The sequence below is a fragment of the Gobio gobio genome (assembly GCF_949357685.1).
Source record: "Gobio gobio genome assembly, chromosome: 10".
Taxonomy (NCBI): Eukaryota; Metazoa; Chordata; class Actinopteri; order Cypriniformes; family Gobionidae; genus Gobio; species Gobio gobio.
In genome coordinates this window covers 11,579,766-11,599,062 of record NC_137116.1, presented here as the reverse complement: position 1 = coordinate 11,599,062, position 19,297 = coordinate 11,579,766, and the positions used below count along the sequence as shown (strand labels likewise).

At 38.1% G+C, this 19,297-nt stretch overlaps 1 protein-coding gene across 2 annotated transcripts in view; it reads left to right on the top strand.

Moving 5' to 3' along the window:
- eeig1a (estrogen-induced osteoclastogenesis regulator 1a) overlaps positions 1–19,297 on the top strand; it is a 66,343-nt gene that overhangs the window by 32,700 nt on the left and 14,346 nt on the right. For both annotated transcript variants that reach the window (XR_013817357.1, XM_079827792.1), the window contains exons 3-7: positions 6,320–6,440; positions 6,682–6,711; positions 13,039–13,155; positions 14,636–14,682; positions 14,822–14,946. Coding sequence is in view for 1 of the 2 variants with exons in the window: in XM_079827792.1 (XP_079683918.1) it covers positions 6,320–6,440; positions 6,682–6,711; positions 13,039–13,155; positions 14,636–14,682; positions 14,822–14,946 (440 nt within the window). In the remaining variant the exon portion in view is untranslated. The remainder of the gene's footprint in view (positions 1–6,319; positions 6,441–6,681; positions 6,712–13,038; positions 13,156–14,635; positions 14,683–14,821; positions 14,947–19,297) is intronic.

Here is a 19,297-nt window from a genome sequence, read left to right as displayed (position 1 = left end):
AAATAATTTTTGATAAAAAAATCTACATTATGCAAAAAAAAGATGATAAAGTTTGTGTGCATTCAATAATATATTTGTAAAGGTTTTTTTAATTTATTTTTTATTTAAGTATGAGATACATTTACAAAAATAACAAACTTTCTATGCTTTTTAAACAATTTAAGATCTTTTTATGATCTTGCCTTTATTTGCCATTGATCATTTACGAGTTTAATAAATGTGCCTGTGATTCTTCTCTCCCAGAAACCTTTGCTCCCTGCTAGGCTGCCCGGCGAGCATCTAATGCATATTTATTCCACATGAATCTCGCTCATGGATCTTTTGTACGCTCTAAATTGTCCCGAGTCTCCCAACAATTGGTCCATTCAGGAGCGCTTGATTGGGTTTGCCTTTGGCCGGCGTGGGAGAGAGTCGAGCCGAGAGCATGAAAGCGCGAGGACGCACAAAGCCTGTTGTGTTGTTGTTTGTGGGACTATTTATTATGAGATTGTTGCTTTTGAAGATGTGATGTGCAGCTTTCGGTTGCATTGATGATCGGAAGCCGTATTCATTAAAAAGTGGGGATTGTGCACGCAAAACTCAAGATGATGTGGGTGGTTGCTAGGGTGTTGCTTACTTTCTCTTTCCAACTCTTCTCCTTCCGCCAGTGTTGCTGTGGACACGAGGTGGTTGTGGTTACTACGGCGATGGAACAAAGTGCCACGGCCCCTGGAATGTTGTGAAAGAATGTGGCGGCTGGGGAGGGGGGGGGGGGGGGGGGCAGATAAACCACAGCGGCTCTGATAACAGAAGAACCGGACAATACTAAACCCTCTGATGACCCTGAAGGGGTTTATTGGCCACTTCGATGCTGCTTCATAAATAATACGCAGATACTTTTGTGGACAGTGAGGGTTCTTGGAATCAATATGTGTGTGTGTTTATATTTTCAACGGTAAAATTCGATTTTACAGGTATTAAATTTGATCAAAAATACAGTAAAAAATATATAAATATTTTTAGAATTTAAAATAACTGTTTTTATGTGAATATAATAGTAAAGTGTAATTTATTTCTGAGATCAAAGCTGAATTTATCATCATAACTCCGGTCTTCAGTGTCACATGATCCTTCAGAAATCATTCTGATAAATTATCAATGTTGAAAACAGTTCACATTTTTAATTTTTAAAAGAGAATCTTTTGTCGCATCATAAATATCTTTACTGTCACTTTCTGGTCAATTTAATGCATCCTTAACGATTAAAAGTATCAGTTTCTTTAAAAAAATCGTACAGATTTACAAAACATTTGAACAGTATGCAAAATAATACTACAAAAACTGATCATCTCTTTATCACAGTCCCTGTTAGTGGGTGGGATATATTAGGCAGCAAGTGACCATTTTGTCCTCAAAGTTGATGTGTTAGAAGCAGGAAAAATGGGCAAGCGTAAGGATTTGAGCGAGTTTGGGCCAAATTGTGATGCTAGACGACTGGGTCAGAACATCTCCAAAACTGCAGCTCTTGTGGGGTGTTCCCGGTCTGCAGTGGTCAGTCTCTATCAAAAGTGCTCCAAGGAAGGAACAGTGGAGAACCGGCCACAGGGTCATGGACGGCCAAGGCTCATTGATGCACGTGGGGAGTGAAGACTGAACCGTGTGGTCCGATCAAACAGACGAGCTACTGGAGCTCAAACTGCTCAAGAAGTTAATGCTGGTTCTGATAGAAAGGTGTCAGAATACACAGAGCATCTCAGTTTGATGCATAGTTTGAGGTGTTGACTTGACCTCCAAATTCCCCAGATCTCAATCCAATCGAGCATCTGTGGGATGTGCTGAACAAACAGGTCTGATCCATGGAGGACCCACCTCGCAACTTACAGGACTTAAAGGATCTGCTGCTAACATCTTGGTGCCAGATACCACAGCACACCTTCAGGGGTCTAGTGGAGTCCATGCCTCGACGGGCCAGGGATGTTTTGGCAGCAAAAAGGGAACAAACACAATATTAGGTCATAATGTTATGCCTTATCAGTACATATATGTCTATATATACATATATTTTTACAAAATTACCTTCTAATTTCCCTTCGAATTCTTGTAATATGTTGATCTGACCTTATAAAACCCATTTATCAGACATGTATCAGACATTTTCAAAAATGTGACTAGTTATATTATTTTATTCCAGTTAAGTTTTTTCTTCAGCACAAGCACATTTTAAAAACACTTTTAGTATGTTTGAGCTATTAAATGCCACGGCTCTGAGACCCAAACATAGCTCAGGGTTATGGTTTGGGTTAGTCTAGTTAATTTGCTTTATATAAAAATGGGTTGGTGGTGTGACCTGATTTAGACAAACGTGTGGAAGCAAACATGTTTGCAGTTTGTTTTTGTCCCAGAACATGAAACATGAACATTAGTCACACACTAATGCCACTCCTTAGTGCGGTATGAAGTGTGTGTGTGAGAGTGAGCGAGAGAGAGAGAGAGAGTGTGTGTGTGTTAGTGTTTGAGTGTGACGAAGGATTAGGAACAGATGCTGGTGTTGGCGATAAGCCACATTTCAGCTCTCTAAATGTTTTGTAGATGGAGGTGTCTGCTCTGGTTCTGTCCTGAAACTCAGATGTGTTTTTATATTCTCCAAATCCATGATGACACACTGTTTTAGTATCATTCAACAGGTTTATTTTGTCCAGCTGCTAGCAAATCCACTCAAACTTGGATTTCCATGACATTGTTTCTAAGATGGTGTTTTAACATTTTGCTATGTGGTTGCTGGGAAATGTCTTACTGTTAACATTGATGTAACATTTGCCATTCTAATTCAAAGCCATCTGATAGTCTGCCTCTGCGGTTTTCTGAGTCGTATTATTAGACATATTTGCATAGCAGATGGTCAGAAGCTCATGAATATTCAGTATGGTTTGTTCGTGTTCTCTTTACATTCTCAAAGGCAATCATGAGTTTGTGTGCTTGTGTTTGTGTGTATATTTGTAGTGTTGAGTTTGAGTCCACCTTATTCAAGTCTGAGTCGAGTCAAAGTCTTTAACCCTTTCAACGAGTCAAGTCTGAGTCTTTAACCAATCGAGTCCGAGTCGAGTCTGAGTCTTTAATCCTTTGAGCGAGAGTCAAGTCTGAGTCTTTAACCAATCGAGTCCGAGTCGAGTCTGAGTCTTTAACCCTTTGAGCGAGAGTCAAGTCTGAGTTTTTAACCCTTTGAGCGAGAGTCGAGTCTGAGTCTTTAACCCTTTGAGCGAGAGTCGAGTCTGAGTCTTTAATCCTTTGAGCGAGAGTCGAGTCTGAGTCTTTAATCCTTTGAGCGAGAGTCAAGTCTGAGTCTTTAACCCTTTGAGCGAGAGTCAAGTCTGAGTCTTTAACCCTTTGAGCGAGAATCGAGTCTGAGTCTTTAACCCTTTGAGCGAGAGTCGAGTCTGAGTCTTTAACCCTTTGAGCGAGAGTCAAGTCTGAGTTTTTAACCCTTTGAGCGAGAGTCGAGTCTGAGTCTTTAACCCTTTGAGCGAGAGTCGAGTCTGAGTCTTTAACCCTTTGAGCTAGTCAAGTCTGAGTCTTTAACCCTTTGAGCGAGAGTCAAGTCTGAGTCTTTAACCCTTTGAGCGAGAATCGAGTCTGAGTCTTTAACCCTTTGAGCGAGAGTCGAGTCTGAGTCTTTAACCCTTTGAGCGAGAGTCAAGTCTGAGTTTTTAACCCTTTGAGCGAGAGTCGAGTCTGAGTCTTTAACCCTTTGAGCGAGAGTCGAGTCTGAGTCTTTAACCCTTTGAGCGAGAGTCAAGTCTGAGTCTTTAACCCTTTGAGCGAGAATCGAGTCTGAGTCTTTAACCCTTTGAGCTAGTCAAGTCTGAGTCTTTAACCCTTTGAGCGAGAGTCGAGTCTGAGTCTTTAACCCTTTGAGCGAGAATCGAGTCTGAGTCTTTAACCCTTTGAGCGAGAATCGAGTCTGAGTCTTTAACCCTTTGAGCGAGAATCGAGTCTGAGTCTTTAACCCTTTGAGCTAGTCAAGTCTGAGTCTTTAACCCTTTGAGCGAGAATCGAGTCTGAGTCTTTAACCCTTTGAGCGAGAGTCGAGTCTGAGTCTTTGACCCTTTGAGCGAGAGTCGAGTCTGAGTCTTTGACCAATCGAGTCCGAGTCTGAGTCTTTAACCCTTTGAGCGAGTCAAGTCTGAGTCTTTAACCCTTTGAGCGAGTCGAGTCTGAGTCTTTAACCCTTTGAGCGAGTCGAGTCTGAGTCTTTAACCCTTTGAGCGAGTCAAGTCTGAGTCTTTAACCCTTTGAGCGAGTCAAGTCTGAGTCTTTAACCCTTTGAGCGAGTCGAGTCTGAGTCTTTAACCCTTTGAGCGAGTCAAGTCTGAGTCTTTAACCCTTTGAGCGAGTCAAGTCTGAGTCTTTAACCCTTTGAGCGAGTCGAGTCTGAGTCTTTAACCCTTTGAGCGAGTCGAGTCTGAGTCTTTAACCCTTTGAGCGAGTCGAGTCTGAGTCTTTGACCCTTTGAGCGAGTCAATTCTGAGTCTTTAACCCTTTGAGCGAGAGTCAAGTCTGAGTCTTTAACCCTTTGAGCGAGTCAAGTCTGAGTCTTTAACTCTTTGAGCGAGTCAAGTCTGAGTCTTTAACCCTTTGAGCGAGTCGAGTCTGAGTCTTTAACCCTTTGAGCGAGTCAAGTCTGAGTCTTTAACCCTTTGAGCGAGTCGAGTCTGAGTCTTTAACCCTTTGAGCGAGTCAAGTCTGACTCTTTAACCCTTTGAGCGAGTCGAGTCTGAGTCTTTAATCCTTTGAGCGAGTCGAGTCTGAGTCTTTAACCCTTTGAGCGAGTCGAGTCTGAGTCTTTGACCCTTTGAGCGAGTCAATTCTGAGTCTTTAACCCTTTGAGCGAGAGTCGAGTCTCAGTCTTTAACCAATCGAGTCTGAGAATTAAAAAAATGTGACAATACCAGCATTTCCCGCTGGCATTTTTAACGAGCATTTTTTTTAAAAACACCTCTGATTGGCCGTTGTGTTCACGCACTCAACATATATGTCTGTGATTGGCTACAATGATCAGTGCTTCAAAAACATGTTGTAAATAGACATCCTTGGCGCTCTTCATCGAGCGCTTGCACAGATACACACGGGAGCGTTTCAAAGCAGACGGATCCACTGATACACGCCTGCTTTAAAACCAAGTTTATCCGTGTTTTGTGACGATGCAGTACTGACACAATACTGACACAAAGGCTCGAGTTTGACAACTCAAGTCTGCTAAAAGCTGGATTCGAGTCTGAGCTTGAGTACCCAATCTCTATATATTTGACTTTACGCTTGTGTGTTTGTATAGTAAATAAGCGTTGTGTTTGTGAATGTAGGCTTTTGAGCAAAGCCTGTCCTGTTGGCAGTCTTTAGAGGTAGGAATTAGTGATGCACTGATATTTCAATGACAATATCGATTTCTCAATTATACATTTTCAAAATGATTTCTCAATTTCTTTTTGATGAACAGATATTGATACGAAAATAATGAAATAAACATGAGTAAACATCAGAAGGCATGTTAAATGAAACAGTACAACTTACTGAAATGTATTGTCTCTCATGCAGTCGATCAATCACTGTTTCAACTGTGGAAAGACGTCGATAAAACAAACAAAATGTCACACAACGTCACATTTAACTCAGAAAACCCATTCAAGGACCATTAACTCTGGAGAGAGAAATATTTGCACTATATTACATATTCATATATTTTTACTTCACATGTTATTGATGCCTTCATTATTTAATGTTTATATAACAACAAATTGGAGTAGAAACATAATTATATACTTAAAAAGTTGATATAAAAACTTATGTGCAATTTGAAATGTCTATATGCAATTCCGCTTTTATTTGAATGTTGATTATTAAATCAATTTGATTAATTCATTAAGTAAACTTTTTTGTGAAAACCTTAAATTTGTTCAATTCCAGTGCACGACTAGTAGGAACAGAAGCTGGCGTTGTGTCAATCATTGACCCGATGTGATATAATATCATGTGGATATCCTTCACATTATTACTAAATGCTTCAGAATGGCTGTTATATTTAAACAAATTCCCTTCGCTTTAGTGGAGGAACATGAGGTTTGATTGATCCCAGTTCCTTGGCTTTGAAGGTCAGGATGGTTTCCAGTCGCAAACGGCTTGAACCCTTTTACTACACGACCAGCCATTACAAACAGACCCACAGCTTGAAACATTAGCAGAGAGTCGATGTCACAACCAACATCAACATATCATCAGCATCAGTCTGGATCCGACTCGAGCATGTGTCTGAAATAACAGTCCTGAATCTTTGTTCTCTCGCCCACAGAGAAGAAGTCCACGACAACGCCGTTCGCTGGAGGAAGAGGTTCTCCTTTGTATGCAAAATGAGCGCCAACCCCAACACCGGCGTTCTGGACCCCTGTGTGTGTCGCGTCTCTGTGAGGAAGGTAGGATGAATTCGTTAAAGTGAGATTAAAAATTGAGGTCTTAACTCCCGCAGGACTTGCATGCCGAGTTTGAGTTGAACTTGGAAAGGTTTTCATTACATATTGTCAGCTTGAAGTGTTGCTTATGAGGAGTGTGTTTGGGTGAGGTTGTGTTTAGGTATGTTGGGATAAACATTGATGCCGTTTAGTGTGTCTGACTGTCCCGTCACTGAACTTCACACTCTTCCTGTTTTCATTACAGGAACTCAAAGGAGGAAAAACATATTCAAAGGTGAGTGAAAGCATCCACATCTTTCCTTTCCGTACATATAGATCTAAGACTGTGCAATTTAACACTCAAAGGTTCATTCAAACAATTTACTGTATACTTGAAGAATGAATAATACTGAAATCTCTTTAAAATGATGTTCACTCACGTGAGATGAAGACTTCTACTACTGTTCAAGTGTTTTTTGAAAGAAGGAAATGAATACTTTCATTCAGGATGCTGACAGGAAAGACATTTATTATGTTATACAAGATTACTATTTCAAATAAATGCTATTAAAATAATAAATTACAGAATCAATTACATTTTACAATATATTCACATAGAAAACTGTTCTTTTAAATTTTAAAAATATTTCACAATATTACTGTATTTACTGAATTTCTGACCAAATAAATGCAGCCTTGGTGAGTAGAAGAGGGGAAAAAAAGAAACAAAAAAACAGTAATACAGGCATAATTAAGCTTGCAAATAATTGAAGGAAACCTCTATTTGCTCAACGAATTAAGCCAACTAATATGATTCATATTCATTTTATTCTACCCAATATATATAAAACGATTAATCGCAATTAATTGCATCCAAAATAAAAGTTTGTTTATATAAATATATGCATGTGTGTGTATTAAAATGATAATTATACACAGTACACACTAGGGCTGCCACTAACGACTATTTTATATCGATTAATCTATCGACTTATTTATCGATTAATCTATCGACTAATTTATCGCAATCATTTTCAACTATTTTACTTAAAAACATTTAATTTACTTTGGCCTTCAGTAGTGTACTATAAAAAGTATAAATGTAAACAAGCTCTTGACAAAATGTAAAACTAAAAGAGTAAAAATGTAAAAAGGTACAAATTTGTAAACCAACATAACAAAAAAAGAGAATATCAGCAAATACTTTTTATATAGAATAGGGTTGTCACGATACCAAAATTATGACTTTGATATGATACCAGACTAAAATACCTCGATACGATACTGAATCCATACCATGGCAAAAAACAGTAAAAGTAATTGAATAATATGACAGAACTTACTATTCATTGTTTTATCAAAAAAAAAAATGTAGACCCTAAAAACTCACATGGCCGGCATGTTCCTGCCCTGCCCTGCTTCACACAGAATATGAGGTCCGGCCCTTTAAGAGCTGCATGCACCAAATTCATTGTAACACCCGATTTCTCATTCAACTCTGTATACGTTCACTAAAGACATTTCCGGCTGCGTTTACCCGAATACACGCCAGGATCTGCATTTTTACATATTTTTGACCATTCAATCAAATTTAAATTATTATATTTAAATATTATATTTTACAAATGCAATGAAATTTCGGGGAATCGGTACCTGGTATTCATAAAATGAAAGTATCGGACTAGTTATGGAAAAAGTGGTATCTGTGTATCCCTAGTGTATATCAGTGGTTTTATACATTTTATTAGTGATGTTTGAATCAAGCATTATTATTATTACTTATTAATTTGCATAAATAATATACCATGGATAATATACTTAAGATTATTATCTGAATGTCATGATATGCCTATGACTTTGTCACATAAAACTCAATGAATTTAATAAAGGGTCTATAAAGTGCTGTGTCAATTTGAAGTCATGCAGTAAAATAGAAAATGAAATGATGAAATAATGGAAAGGCCTCTTTTCTATTGGTCAATGAACCCTTGAGTTGTAATACTCTCAACTTTATTCTTTAAATGGCATAACAATCTCATAAAGAAATCTCGTCTATCTGTGCTTTCATGTCATGTGAAAAGACCTTTACAAGGTGTATTTGGAGTCATACATCACATTAAACTTTACAGCATTATCGTGTACAGGAGTCAACAACTCACCATGTTGTAAACGCATTTGTCTGGCTTGTCACAAGATTTACACGCTTCTTATGATGCCATGGTCATTTGACCGCAGTCTTCAGGCATGTGACGCTTATCTTACATAAGCAATGCTTATTACTGCTCACATTATTCAAAGTCGCGGCGTGACCCGGTGTTACCCATAACGAGTGCTCTAGATAGCACACAGAAGTGGGAAATGCTTCATTCTTCAGCAGTTAATCGACTTTTCCTTGTATTTTCCCCTGCAGCAGGGCTAAGTTTGGATTTCCCGGATCTAAAAATACTCATGAAGGGCTCTTTAAATACGTGCATCTGGAAGCAGTAGGTGTTCAGGGAAACGAACCCCGGGGGATCGGGCGAGCAGCTCCGAGAACTGACAATAAGTCAACAGGATGTTTAACTCGCAGACCTCTACTAAACATTTACCTAACGCTCAATGCCGCTCCGCTGGTGTCAGAGTACCAACCTAATGAATGCACTTACTGTTAGTCGCTCTAGTTGAGGAAATGTCTGTTAGTCGTAAGTTTAGACGTATGATTTTCAACTCAAACAGAAAATGTAAAATATCCTACAGATTAGGAGTGTGCCATATCATACCGTCCACGATAATACCGGTATAAATTTTTACATGATAAAAAAAGTGTCATATCGCGATATAAATGATATAGCGACGCGACGGCGTATGGCGCATTTACGTTCCCTAGCGCGCACAACAACAACACTTGTCAGAGTATACACGAAGAATAGCATGTCAGCCTCCGATAATGACTTAGTACCTAAAAAGGGAGCTACTTGGTTACAAGAGGTCAGGCCTCTTGACAACTGACTAAACATTGACAACTTAAAGCTGCTATTGATGTTTGCAGCGCAATATTTGACCGGAAGGGTAACATTGACAGTTATTTTCGTCAGTTACGGCTGGTTAGATCTAGCATTCTGCCTTCTTTGAATCAGACACAGAGATAAAGTAGTGCGTAAGATTACATTTATTTGAATTAATGGATCATAGCATTTATTTGGATTAATGAGAGCGAGAGAGAGAGAGAGAGGTTCGTACCTGTATGACTGCGTCAGTTCAGCGTCTCTCTTAACGAAGATGTGAGTTTATTACTGAAAAATAGCCATGTAACCCCATCGTTGCTGAGAAATATAATGTAGTGATCCAGTAACTTAGCTATTTTATTGCTAAAAGTCACGGGGCGGCGTTAATAGTTTCTGTGCTCATGAATGTGCAGCGCGATCTCTGCTCTCTGAATGCGAGTGACGCGTGCGTGTGTGTGCGTGCGCGCTTCAATAGTCCCGTTTACATGCACACTTTTATGTCATTCCGATTAAAATCATTCCGATTGAACGATTCTGTGGACAGTTTACACGAGACGTTATCTAAACCGATCTGGTGTTGCTGTAAGAAACACATCAGGCGCAGTTGAAGTAGAAAGTACCTGGGACAAACGCTGTCAGATGAGATGGCGTAGCCAGGCTATGTCTGTGTCCTTATTCCAACATTTATCTTCGTAACTTGTTACAAAATAAAAAGTTTTACACTTCAGAAATATTAGTGTATCCTTATGAAAGCAGTGTTTATATGCAGCATTTTCATTCGGACTTTCAGACTTTTAAACCGATTACAGTGCTCCGTCTGAAATGAACACACCTGAAATGAAAACAGCGCATTAATATAGAACGAGGATTCATCTGACTTGGAACTACCTGTGCATTAAACTATTTTATTGCACACCTTCCAGCCAATCAGAATCAAATATTCAGACAGACCATGGCATAAATTACATTATTGTTAAACTAAAATATTATGTAATGGTTTTGTTTGCACTAATACATGCTGCTGCCTACCAGCTGCAATAACCAATAAAACTTTGTTCCATAAATTTTTTTTCTATATCGTCATAAATATCGTTATCGCAAATATTCTTGAAATATCGTGATATAATTTTGAGGCTATATCGCCCACCCCTACTACAGATTAGGGCTGGGTATTGTTAAAAAATGTTAGATACCGATACCTTGACTTCGATACCAGTTCCTGAACTTTTATTTTTCTGTTTTAACAAGATTACATTACCTCAGAAAAACCCTTTGGTTTTATTTATTCAGTTTGTTGACTTTTTTACAGACTCAAAGACTCATATATAGGGTACTGGGGGGCAGAATTTATGCCTTGCACTGGCAAAAGTAGCCTAATGTTTATGTTTACAACAGTAATGAGACATTAATTTTAATTGTTTATTAATAAACTAGTGTTTTCTGAGTCCGAGTTGGGCTGCAAAGATTACGTTGACGATGCTGACTCGTCATCTCCGCAGTAGTGCGCCTATAGAGGGAAATGCACCTTTCTTTTGGATTACATACAGTATTTGTTTTTGAGCTTATTTAGCTAGATATTTTAAGCTTTCTAGAGGCCTATTTCTCATGTCTGTGAGGAAAGTATATGCCAGGGATGTCCAAAGTCCGGCCCGCGGGCCAAATGCGGCCCAGGGATGAATTTCAAACGGCCCGCAGCTTGTCTATTAAAATATATTATATGTGGCCCGCCACGCATAATTTACAAAACGTGCAGTTTCACAATGTCAAGATTTAAGGCCAGGGAAAGCGGCAAAAGCGGAACGAAACAGTGCTACTTGCGTGCAGCGCAACTCGCGAGCTCCGAGTCTGAACAAATCCGTTTACTTGCTGTCTTGAGTGTCTCGTTCACATGACCACTGCACAGCCAGTGAGAAGTGTTCGAGTTTGGCGTAGAGGTCTCCGGTAAAAGTGATTTGATTTTAGTTTAGTTTAAAGCCAGTCGAAACTGCGCTGACTTAATCAACAACACTAACGTGCAAATCATGAGAAACACTGAGCCGATCCAGTTTCAACCAACAATTCACTAACATTTATCATGGATTTACTGTGGTAACACTAACTGTAACCGTGGTAATTTGTCAGAAATGTAGGTTAATATCTAATTTTATTCCATTTTTAATGTAGATATATTAAATGAGAAATAAAGATAAGCAAAACCTCACTTCATTTAGAATCCCCTCCCCCCCAGAAATCAAGAAAAAATATTGTGTCATTTTACTTATAAAAGCATCTTGATTGAAGAATTTGAGATATTTGGACTGGAAAAACGACAAAAATAATAAGAAAAGTATTTTTTGCAGTGTTGTTTTCCCCCTGGTGATCTCAGTAGAGTACTCGTAACATTAAAAATTACTACAAAATGTCATGCCTTTGAAAACTAAAGGGAACAACGGGATGCGCTTTTCGGTCTCCGTCTCCTTAAACATCTTTCTGGCTCACGTGCACAAAAATGAACAAAAACACAGCAAATACTTGACGCACAGACATGAGAAATCTATCAATAGAAACCTTTAAGTGCCTATTTTATTTTTTGATTATTTGACATTAAAGGGGCTATATGCAACTTTTCCCCCAAAATAAACGTAACAATAGCCTTTTTATTTTACCATTTATGACTCAAACGTCTCCTGATGAGCATACTGACACCTTATCCGCTCACAGTGGGTGCATCTATAAGCCCGTATCCTATTTTTCCTATTTTCTGGCGGGTCGGATTTTCCCGCGCTGTCTGCGGATGTGACGTCACCACCGCTGCGAGAGCGAGCAGAAAATAAGAGCAGTTCTGTTTTTTGGCCACAGGTGTCAGTCGCGAGTTTAAATTTCAGAAAAACGCATATAGCCCCTTTAAATGCATTATATAAGTCACATTTACAAAAACCAAAATTACATTCTGTTTGTTTTCAGTGAGGGAGCTGTAATTTTGTTTTATTTGTTACTCTTTGGTAGATTATACATTTATAATTTCTATTAAAGTAGTACTGTTACTAGAACTAATAAAAATGATCTCTGGGGGCCCCAAATGTGTGTGGGCCCTTAGAATCGCCCTAACTTTCCCCACCTTAGCGGCGCCCCTGGACTGGAGTAATGAAGAAACTCAGCTTTGATCACAGGAATTAATTATATTTGAACATTTATTCACATAGAAAAGTTATTTTAAATTGTAATAATAATTCACAGTTTTACTGTGTTTTTGATCAAATAAATGCAGCCTTGGTGAGCAGAAGAGTCTTCTTTCAAAAACAAAACAAAAACATCTTACAGAGGAAGTTATTTTGTGTTTTTTGTCACTATCTGGGGAACATGATTAATTTTGTCATCACTGTGATATTCCGGTATGGACGGATTCGGTTTTCCCCTGTAGCACAGTTCAATCTTATAATCATATTAGTTATGAAAAGGCAAATATTCAACAAGCTGTTTGGCTGAGAAAGAGCAGGCGGGAGTTCACAGCAGAACAAGCCTGACGTCCACCATATGCTCTCTAGCGCTGCCAAACTATAATCAGCGCATATTTCACATTTACTGTGGCATGATGGGAATCCTGTGCTTATAAACAAAAGCAAATGTCAACCGTGTCTGTATGCGTCTGATCTTCCCAGCTGGGCTTTGCTGATCTGAACATGGCGGAGTTTGCTGGTTCAGGCTCCACCGCGCGCTGCTGTCTGCTGGAGGGATACGACACCAAGAACACCCGCCAGGACAACTCCATCCTGAAGGTCAGAGGTCAAACTCCAGCTGACATGCTGCATCATTCTTTTTTTTTTAAACTCTTCCTTATTAGAAACTATTTTCTAGCAGATATACACAAAGAGATACAATTACAAGTTACAAGTAATTACAAGTAAAATTGCAACAAAGACAACAAATAAATAATAACAATTTTTAACATTTTTATAATCGAGGCAACAGGGTTGCCAATACAAGGGACAGTAGACATATTTAATTTAGAATAAATATAAAAACAAACAAATGTAATAAATAAAAAGGAAAGCAAAAACATATATACATTTTAAATTGTGTGTGTATATATACACACACACACACACACACACATATACATATACATATATATATATATATATATATATACATACATACATACATACACACACACACACACACACACACACACACACACACACACACACACACACACACACACACACACACACACACACACACACACACACACACACACACACACACACACACACACACACACACACACATATATATATACACACATACACACACACACACATATAAATATGCACACACACATACACGCACGCACACACACGCACACACACACACACACACACGCACACACACACACACACATATATATATATATATATACACACATACACACACACACACACATATATAAATATGCACACACACACACACATATAGATACACACACACACACACACACACACACACACACACACACACACACACACACACACACACACACACACACACACACATATATATGTATTTTAAGGCTGTCAAAAGATTAATCGCATCCAAAATAAAAGTTTGTGTTTACATAATATATGTGTGTGTACTGTTAATTATTATTTATATATAAATACACACACAAGCATGTATATATTTAAGATTTTTTTTTTTATATATATAAAACATTTATATTTATATATATTATAGATTATATAAATGTATATACAGTATATACATGCAAATATTTCTTAAATATATACATGCTTGTGTGTGTATTTATATATAAATAATAATTAACAGAGTACACACACATATATTATGTAAACACAAACTTTTATTTTGGATGTGATTAATCGTGATTAATTTTTTGACAGCCCTAATATATTTATTATTAATATAATAATAATAATTATTATTATTTACGTATTTATTTTTCTTCTAAGCCAACAGGGGTGTAAATACAAGGGACAGTAGACAGAAATTAAAGAAAAATAAGTAAATAAATAAGAAAGAAAGTAAACTTAACACTTTTAAAATCAATCACAAAAGAAAAATAACACCAGGTTTGTAAACATGTATGTGATGTCATGCACATTTCTGCTCTCCAATATGATTTGTTAGACGTGGTTATGCAATATTCTACATCTTGCCCCCAAAATATTGAATTAAAGTCTAAAATTGTAACATAAGCAAGCATAATTCTTAATGTTCTTCCCCGTCCATTTGAAGGTGACCATTGGAATGACCCTCTTATCTGGAGATCCGTGTTTTAAAACGTGAGTGTGACTTTTTATCGTCTGCTGCTGTAAAGTGTGCTCTGGCGCCCCCTTGAGGCTCATAAATGACAATACAACAAGCAATAATGAGATTGTGACTGATTTAAGAGAGTCTGAAATGTGTTTTTGTGTCATTTAGAGCACCAAGCACAGCCAAATGTATATCTGTGGCCGGCCAAGACTCTTCCCTGCAGCTGGACTGTAAAGGAGAAGGAACAGCTGAAGTTTTGCTGGCTAAACAGAGGTCTTCTATACTCGGCTCTGGTAAAAGTCACATTATTAAAGCTGTATTTCATCGCAGACATGATACGAGTCATTTGTGTCAGTGTTTCAAAATTGAATTAAGATATTTATTTGGTACTCCAAGATACTTCATCATCATGGCGCATGTCCAGGAAATGTTTATATTTTTTTAGTGCTGTCAAATCGATTAATCGTGATTAATCGCATCCAAAATAAAAGTTGTGTTTACTAGGGCTGTAATCTCCCAGTCGATTAGTCAATTATTAGTCGATACGTTCTGGCTCGACCAAAATTCTGATTGGTCGATTTTTTTCCGCGTTCATTTCATTAGTTTTGCTGCGTTCATTTAATCAGTTTTGCCGCGCCGCGTTCATTTCATCAGGTGGAAAGCACTAACTGCTAATGGGGGTGTTTTCAGAGCAGCCCTGTTTCACAGGTCTCAGTCTGCCTTCAGAACACCCCCATTGTTTTCACTTCTTTTGGATTAGCCCAGCCAGCTGGCGAAGAGAAGTCTCTCGCGGGTCCTTTGTTTTTCATTCCCCGCTGGCTCAAACGCACACCCATAGCGGTAAACTTGAGGAACGCCCATCAACATACACATGAGGGGAAGCGTCACAACAACGCGCTAAGTGGATCTGTACTGTCAGTTTTGCCGCGTTCATTTCATCAGTTTTGCCGAGTTTTGCCGCGCCGCGTTCATTTCATCAGGTGTAAAGCACTAATTGCTAATGGGGGTGTTTTCAGAGCAGCCCTGTTTCACAGGTAACAGTCTGCCTTCAGAACACCCCCATTGTTTTCACTTTTGGATTAGCCCAACCCACTGGAGAAGAGAGACAGATTGAAGAAGGCTAGTTTTCTTGTATATTATTTATTTAAATGTGAGAGCGTTTTTTCTGCTCTTGATCTGGCTTGTTTAATAAATATTCCTTTTTTATTAAAGTGGACGTGCCTTTTGTGTTTAAGAGTAAAAGCTTTAAGTTAATAGTCTATTCGTGTCTCAGCCGCGAAGCTGAGCTGATCCTGTGTTCACAGAGCGGCTGAAATGATCGTGTCTGTCAGTTATTATAATACATATGACAAAAACAATTGTCTAAATTATGTTGCATATTCCTCAAAAGTTCTTGTGATGATATCTAGTTGACAACACATAGTACTATATTTTCGGAAGTCATAGGCTATGATATTTTGCAGGTGCACTTGATGCAATGCTGTCAGAGCCGACAGACTCGTGTGTCAGATTCATTTCAGTGCAAAATAATCAGCTCAAAAACGATTTAATATTCTGCAAATAGCCTACTAGTTTTTTATGTTTATTATAATTAATTTAGGCAGACAACAAGGCTACCAAGTACTGCGCACAGTGTGCAGCTTATTCATTTAACGTTTTTTTTCCTAACGTCATTTTAGTCGATTTTTAGTCGAAAATTTCAGGACTTCAGTCGACCAAGATTTTCTTTGGTTGATTACAGCCCTAGTGTTTACATGATATATGTGTGTGTATTTATATATACATAATAATTATACACTGTACACACACATATATTATGTAAACACAACTTTTATTTTGGATGCGATTAATCGATTTGACAGCACACATTTTTTTGTTTGTGGTATTATTGTTAATTTTCAGTAGTTTATCATTATCATAATTGAATAATTTTGCGACTTTAATAGTGATGTTTTCTTGTTTATTACTGAAGCTGCTTTGAAACAATCTGTATCTCATAAAGCGCTATAGAAATAAATGTGACTTGACATTAGTGTTAATTTCGTTTACGAAAATATGACGAAAAAGGTTCGTTGATGACCTATTTTTCCATGACTAAGACGAGACGAGATGACACAAACGTCATTAAACGATAATTGTGACTACATACCCTCGTCAACAATATTGCATGTTGATATAATGTCGTCTAAAAGTGAAAGCAATGTGTGTTACTATGGTAATCCAGGTCAAATGTTCAGTGAAAAAGTCATCCCTTACATCCCACAAACACAGTTCTCATCAACAACTCGATGGCACGGGCACGAACCAAGGTTATTATAGTTTTGCATTTTTCATTAGTTTTTATTTTTATTTTGACTTTTTTTGTTTCCAAATTCAGTTTAGTTTTAATTTGTTTTTAAAGTGGGTTTGCTAGTTTAGTTTTTATTTTTTGAAAATGTTTAGTTTTAGTTTAGTTTTTATTAGTTTTAGTCTTTTTTTGTAATTTGGGTTATTTGTCAGGGTCGAGATTCAAAAAGGTCTAACAAAATCCACACGCCGTACCAAAAATCTACACATCTTCTATACAGAATTCACACCTATACAAATACCACAGCTGTACAATTTTCACACCCTATACTAATTTTACCCAACACAATAGCCCACTCATCTGGACTGAAGCAGCAAACATTCAGTGTATGAGGAAACGCATGACATAACATTATTTAGTATTTGAATCACAGCTTATATAGTGTTTTGACATCGACAACCCAAGTGCATTTTACCTCAAACTTACGAATAGTTAACTTACTAAAGTAGCCATCGCTTCTCGGGACGACAAAATTATATTCAGAATTATAAATATTTTTATACCACTTTTTAATGTGTGATTGTGTAAAGGTGTTCACGAGATAACAACCTTTCGCAAACTTGCTTTCAACGTCGAAGACTCGTTCTCATGGAGACGCGGTGTGCACAGAGGGGAGGGGCTGTGTGTGTGTGTGTGTGTGTGTGTGTGTGTGTGTGTGTGTGAGAGCGAGAGAGACGCGTGAGAGAGACGCAGGGAAAGGAAATGCAGCTGAACGTTATTTGCTCTATGAAAGACATTGACAAAGACGAAAACTAAGGACATTTAATCTATAGTTTTATCTTAGTTAGTTTTGCCAAACACACATTACAGTTTTGGTTAGTTAGCGTTTTTTTGTAATGCCTCGTTTTTATTTTTATTTCAGTTAACGACAATGTTTTTTCCCACCTAGTTTTCGTTTTTGGTTAACGATTATAACCTTGGCACAAACATTGTTGGTTGTATCAATCACGAAAAGAGGAACCAAAGGAAACAAACATATATTAGGAGTATATTATCTTACTCTTCGGACACACTTTGGGAGCTGACGCTTGAAACAGACAGAGAGGAGGTTTAGACGCTCCAGGCTTATACAGTGTGGAAATGAATGGGTCTTTATCATCGCTGAAGTGAACGACGATACGATCACAAATGGACAAGCAAGCAAACATGACACACAATCATATTCAAGCAAAAGCCAGCATATATTAGTTCTGTGAAACAAAACAAAACCAAAGTTACTCGCCTATCGAGAAGAAATAAAGCACCCTCTGCCTTCACTCCTTGAGTTCTCTCCAGCGCTGGAAAGCTGAGACTTCTTGCCTGATCGTAAGCCTTCTTTTGGCAATTAAATGACCACACAACCTCTGTGTTTGTCCAAAAACAGGAGGTAATTCGGCCGGGGATTTTTACGCGGGTGTTGGGAGAAAAACACTGACGTTCTGGATTCAGACGGCAATAAAATCACTGACTAGCCCCTGTCAATGATGAAATACCTTATGACCCCACGAGAAACCGTCCCAATAGGGCTTATGTTTTCATTGACGAAAACTAAACTGCTCAGACATTTAGTCGACTAAAACTTGACTAAGCAAAAACAGGACATGGTTGACTAAATATGATGATACAGGGCTCCAGACTAAGACTAAATGGTGGCATTTTGTGACCTTTTTTCCTGCTGGTACGACTGAATTTGGTTGGAGGTCGCACTGGTGCGAACTGATAAGACCTGCCATTTCTGTTACATACGAGAAACATCGGACGGCAAACGAAACGAAAGCGGAACAGACCCGCGCTACTCGTTTGAGCTGTGCTGCGCGGACCCTTTCTCAGCTCTGAGCAATAATAGACATCGCAGTATTACAATTTTCCTTATAAAAATGAGGTTTTTGCACGTTACTGTTGTTAATAAAAGTAAATTTTTTCTGCATAACAATTCAAGCTCAGCGCTTCACGGTTAAATTTCCAATAAACAAACATGTACTATTATAAGTAACTGCACTTATTAGCAAAACAATGCAAAACAATAGTAATTTTATGATTAAATTAACCTTATGATACGTTTTCCTCCAGTGCCACCAAATCAGGCGCTGGTGCCACTGCTCTCCAATGTTAGTCTGGAGCCCTGTATTATCAAAGTATTTATTAGTAATACAGTGGAAATTAGTAGATTTGGTTAGCATGTTGATTTACAGTGTGCGCCCCTAAATTTTCTGGTTGTGCCCCTAAAATTTTCAGTTGGGGGCCGCTGTGCTCCTAGTGAAACAAGTTAGTCTGGAGCCCTGTGATAACTAAAAAGCACATTTGACACAGGACTAAGA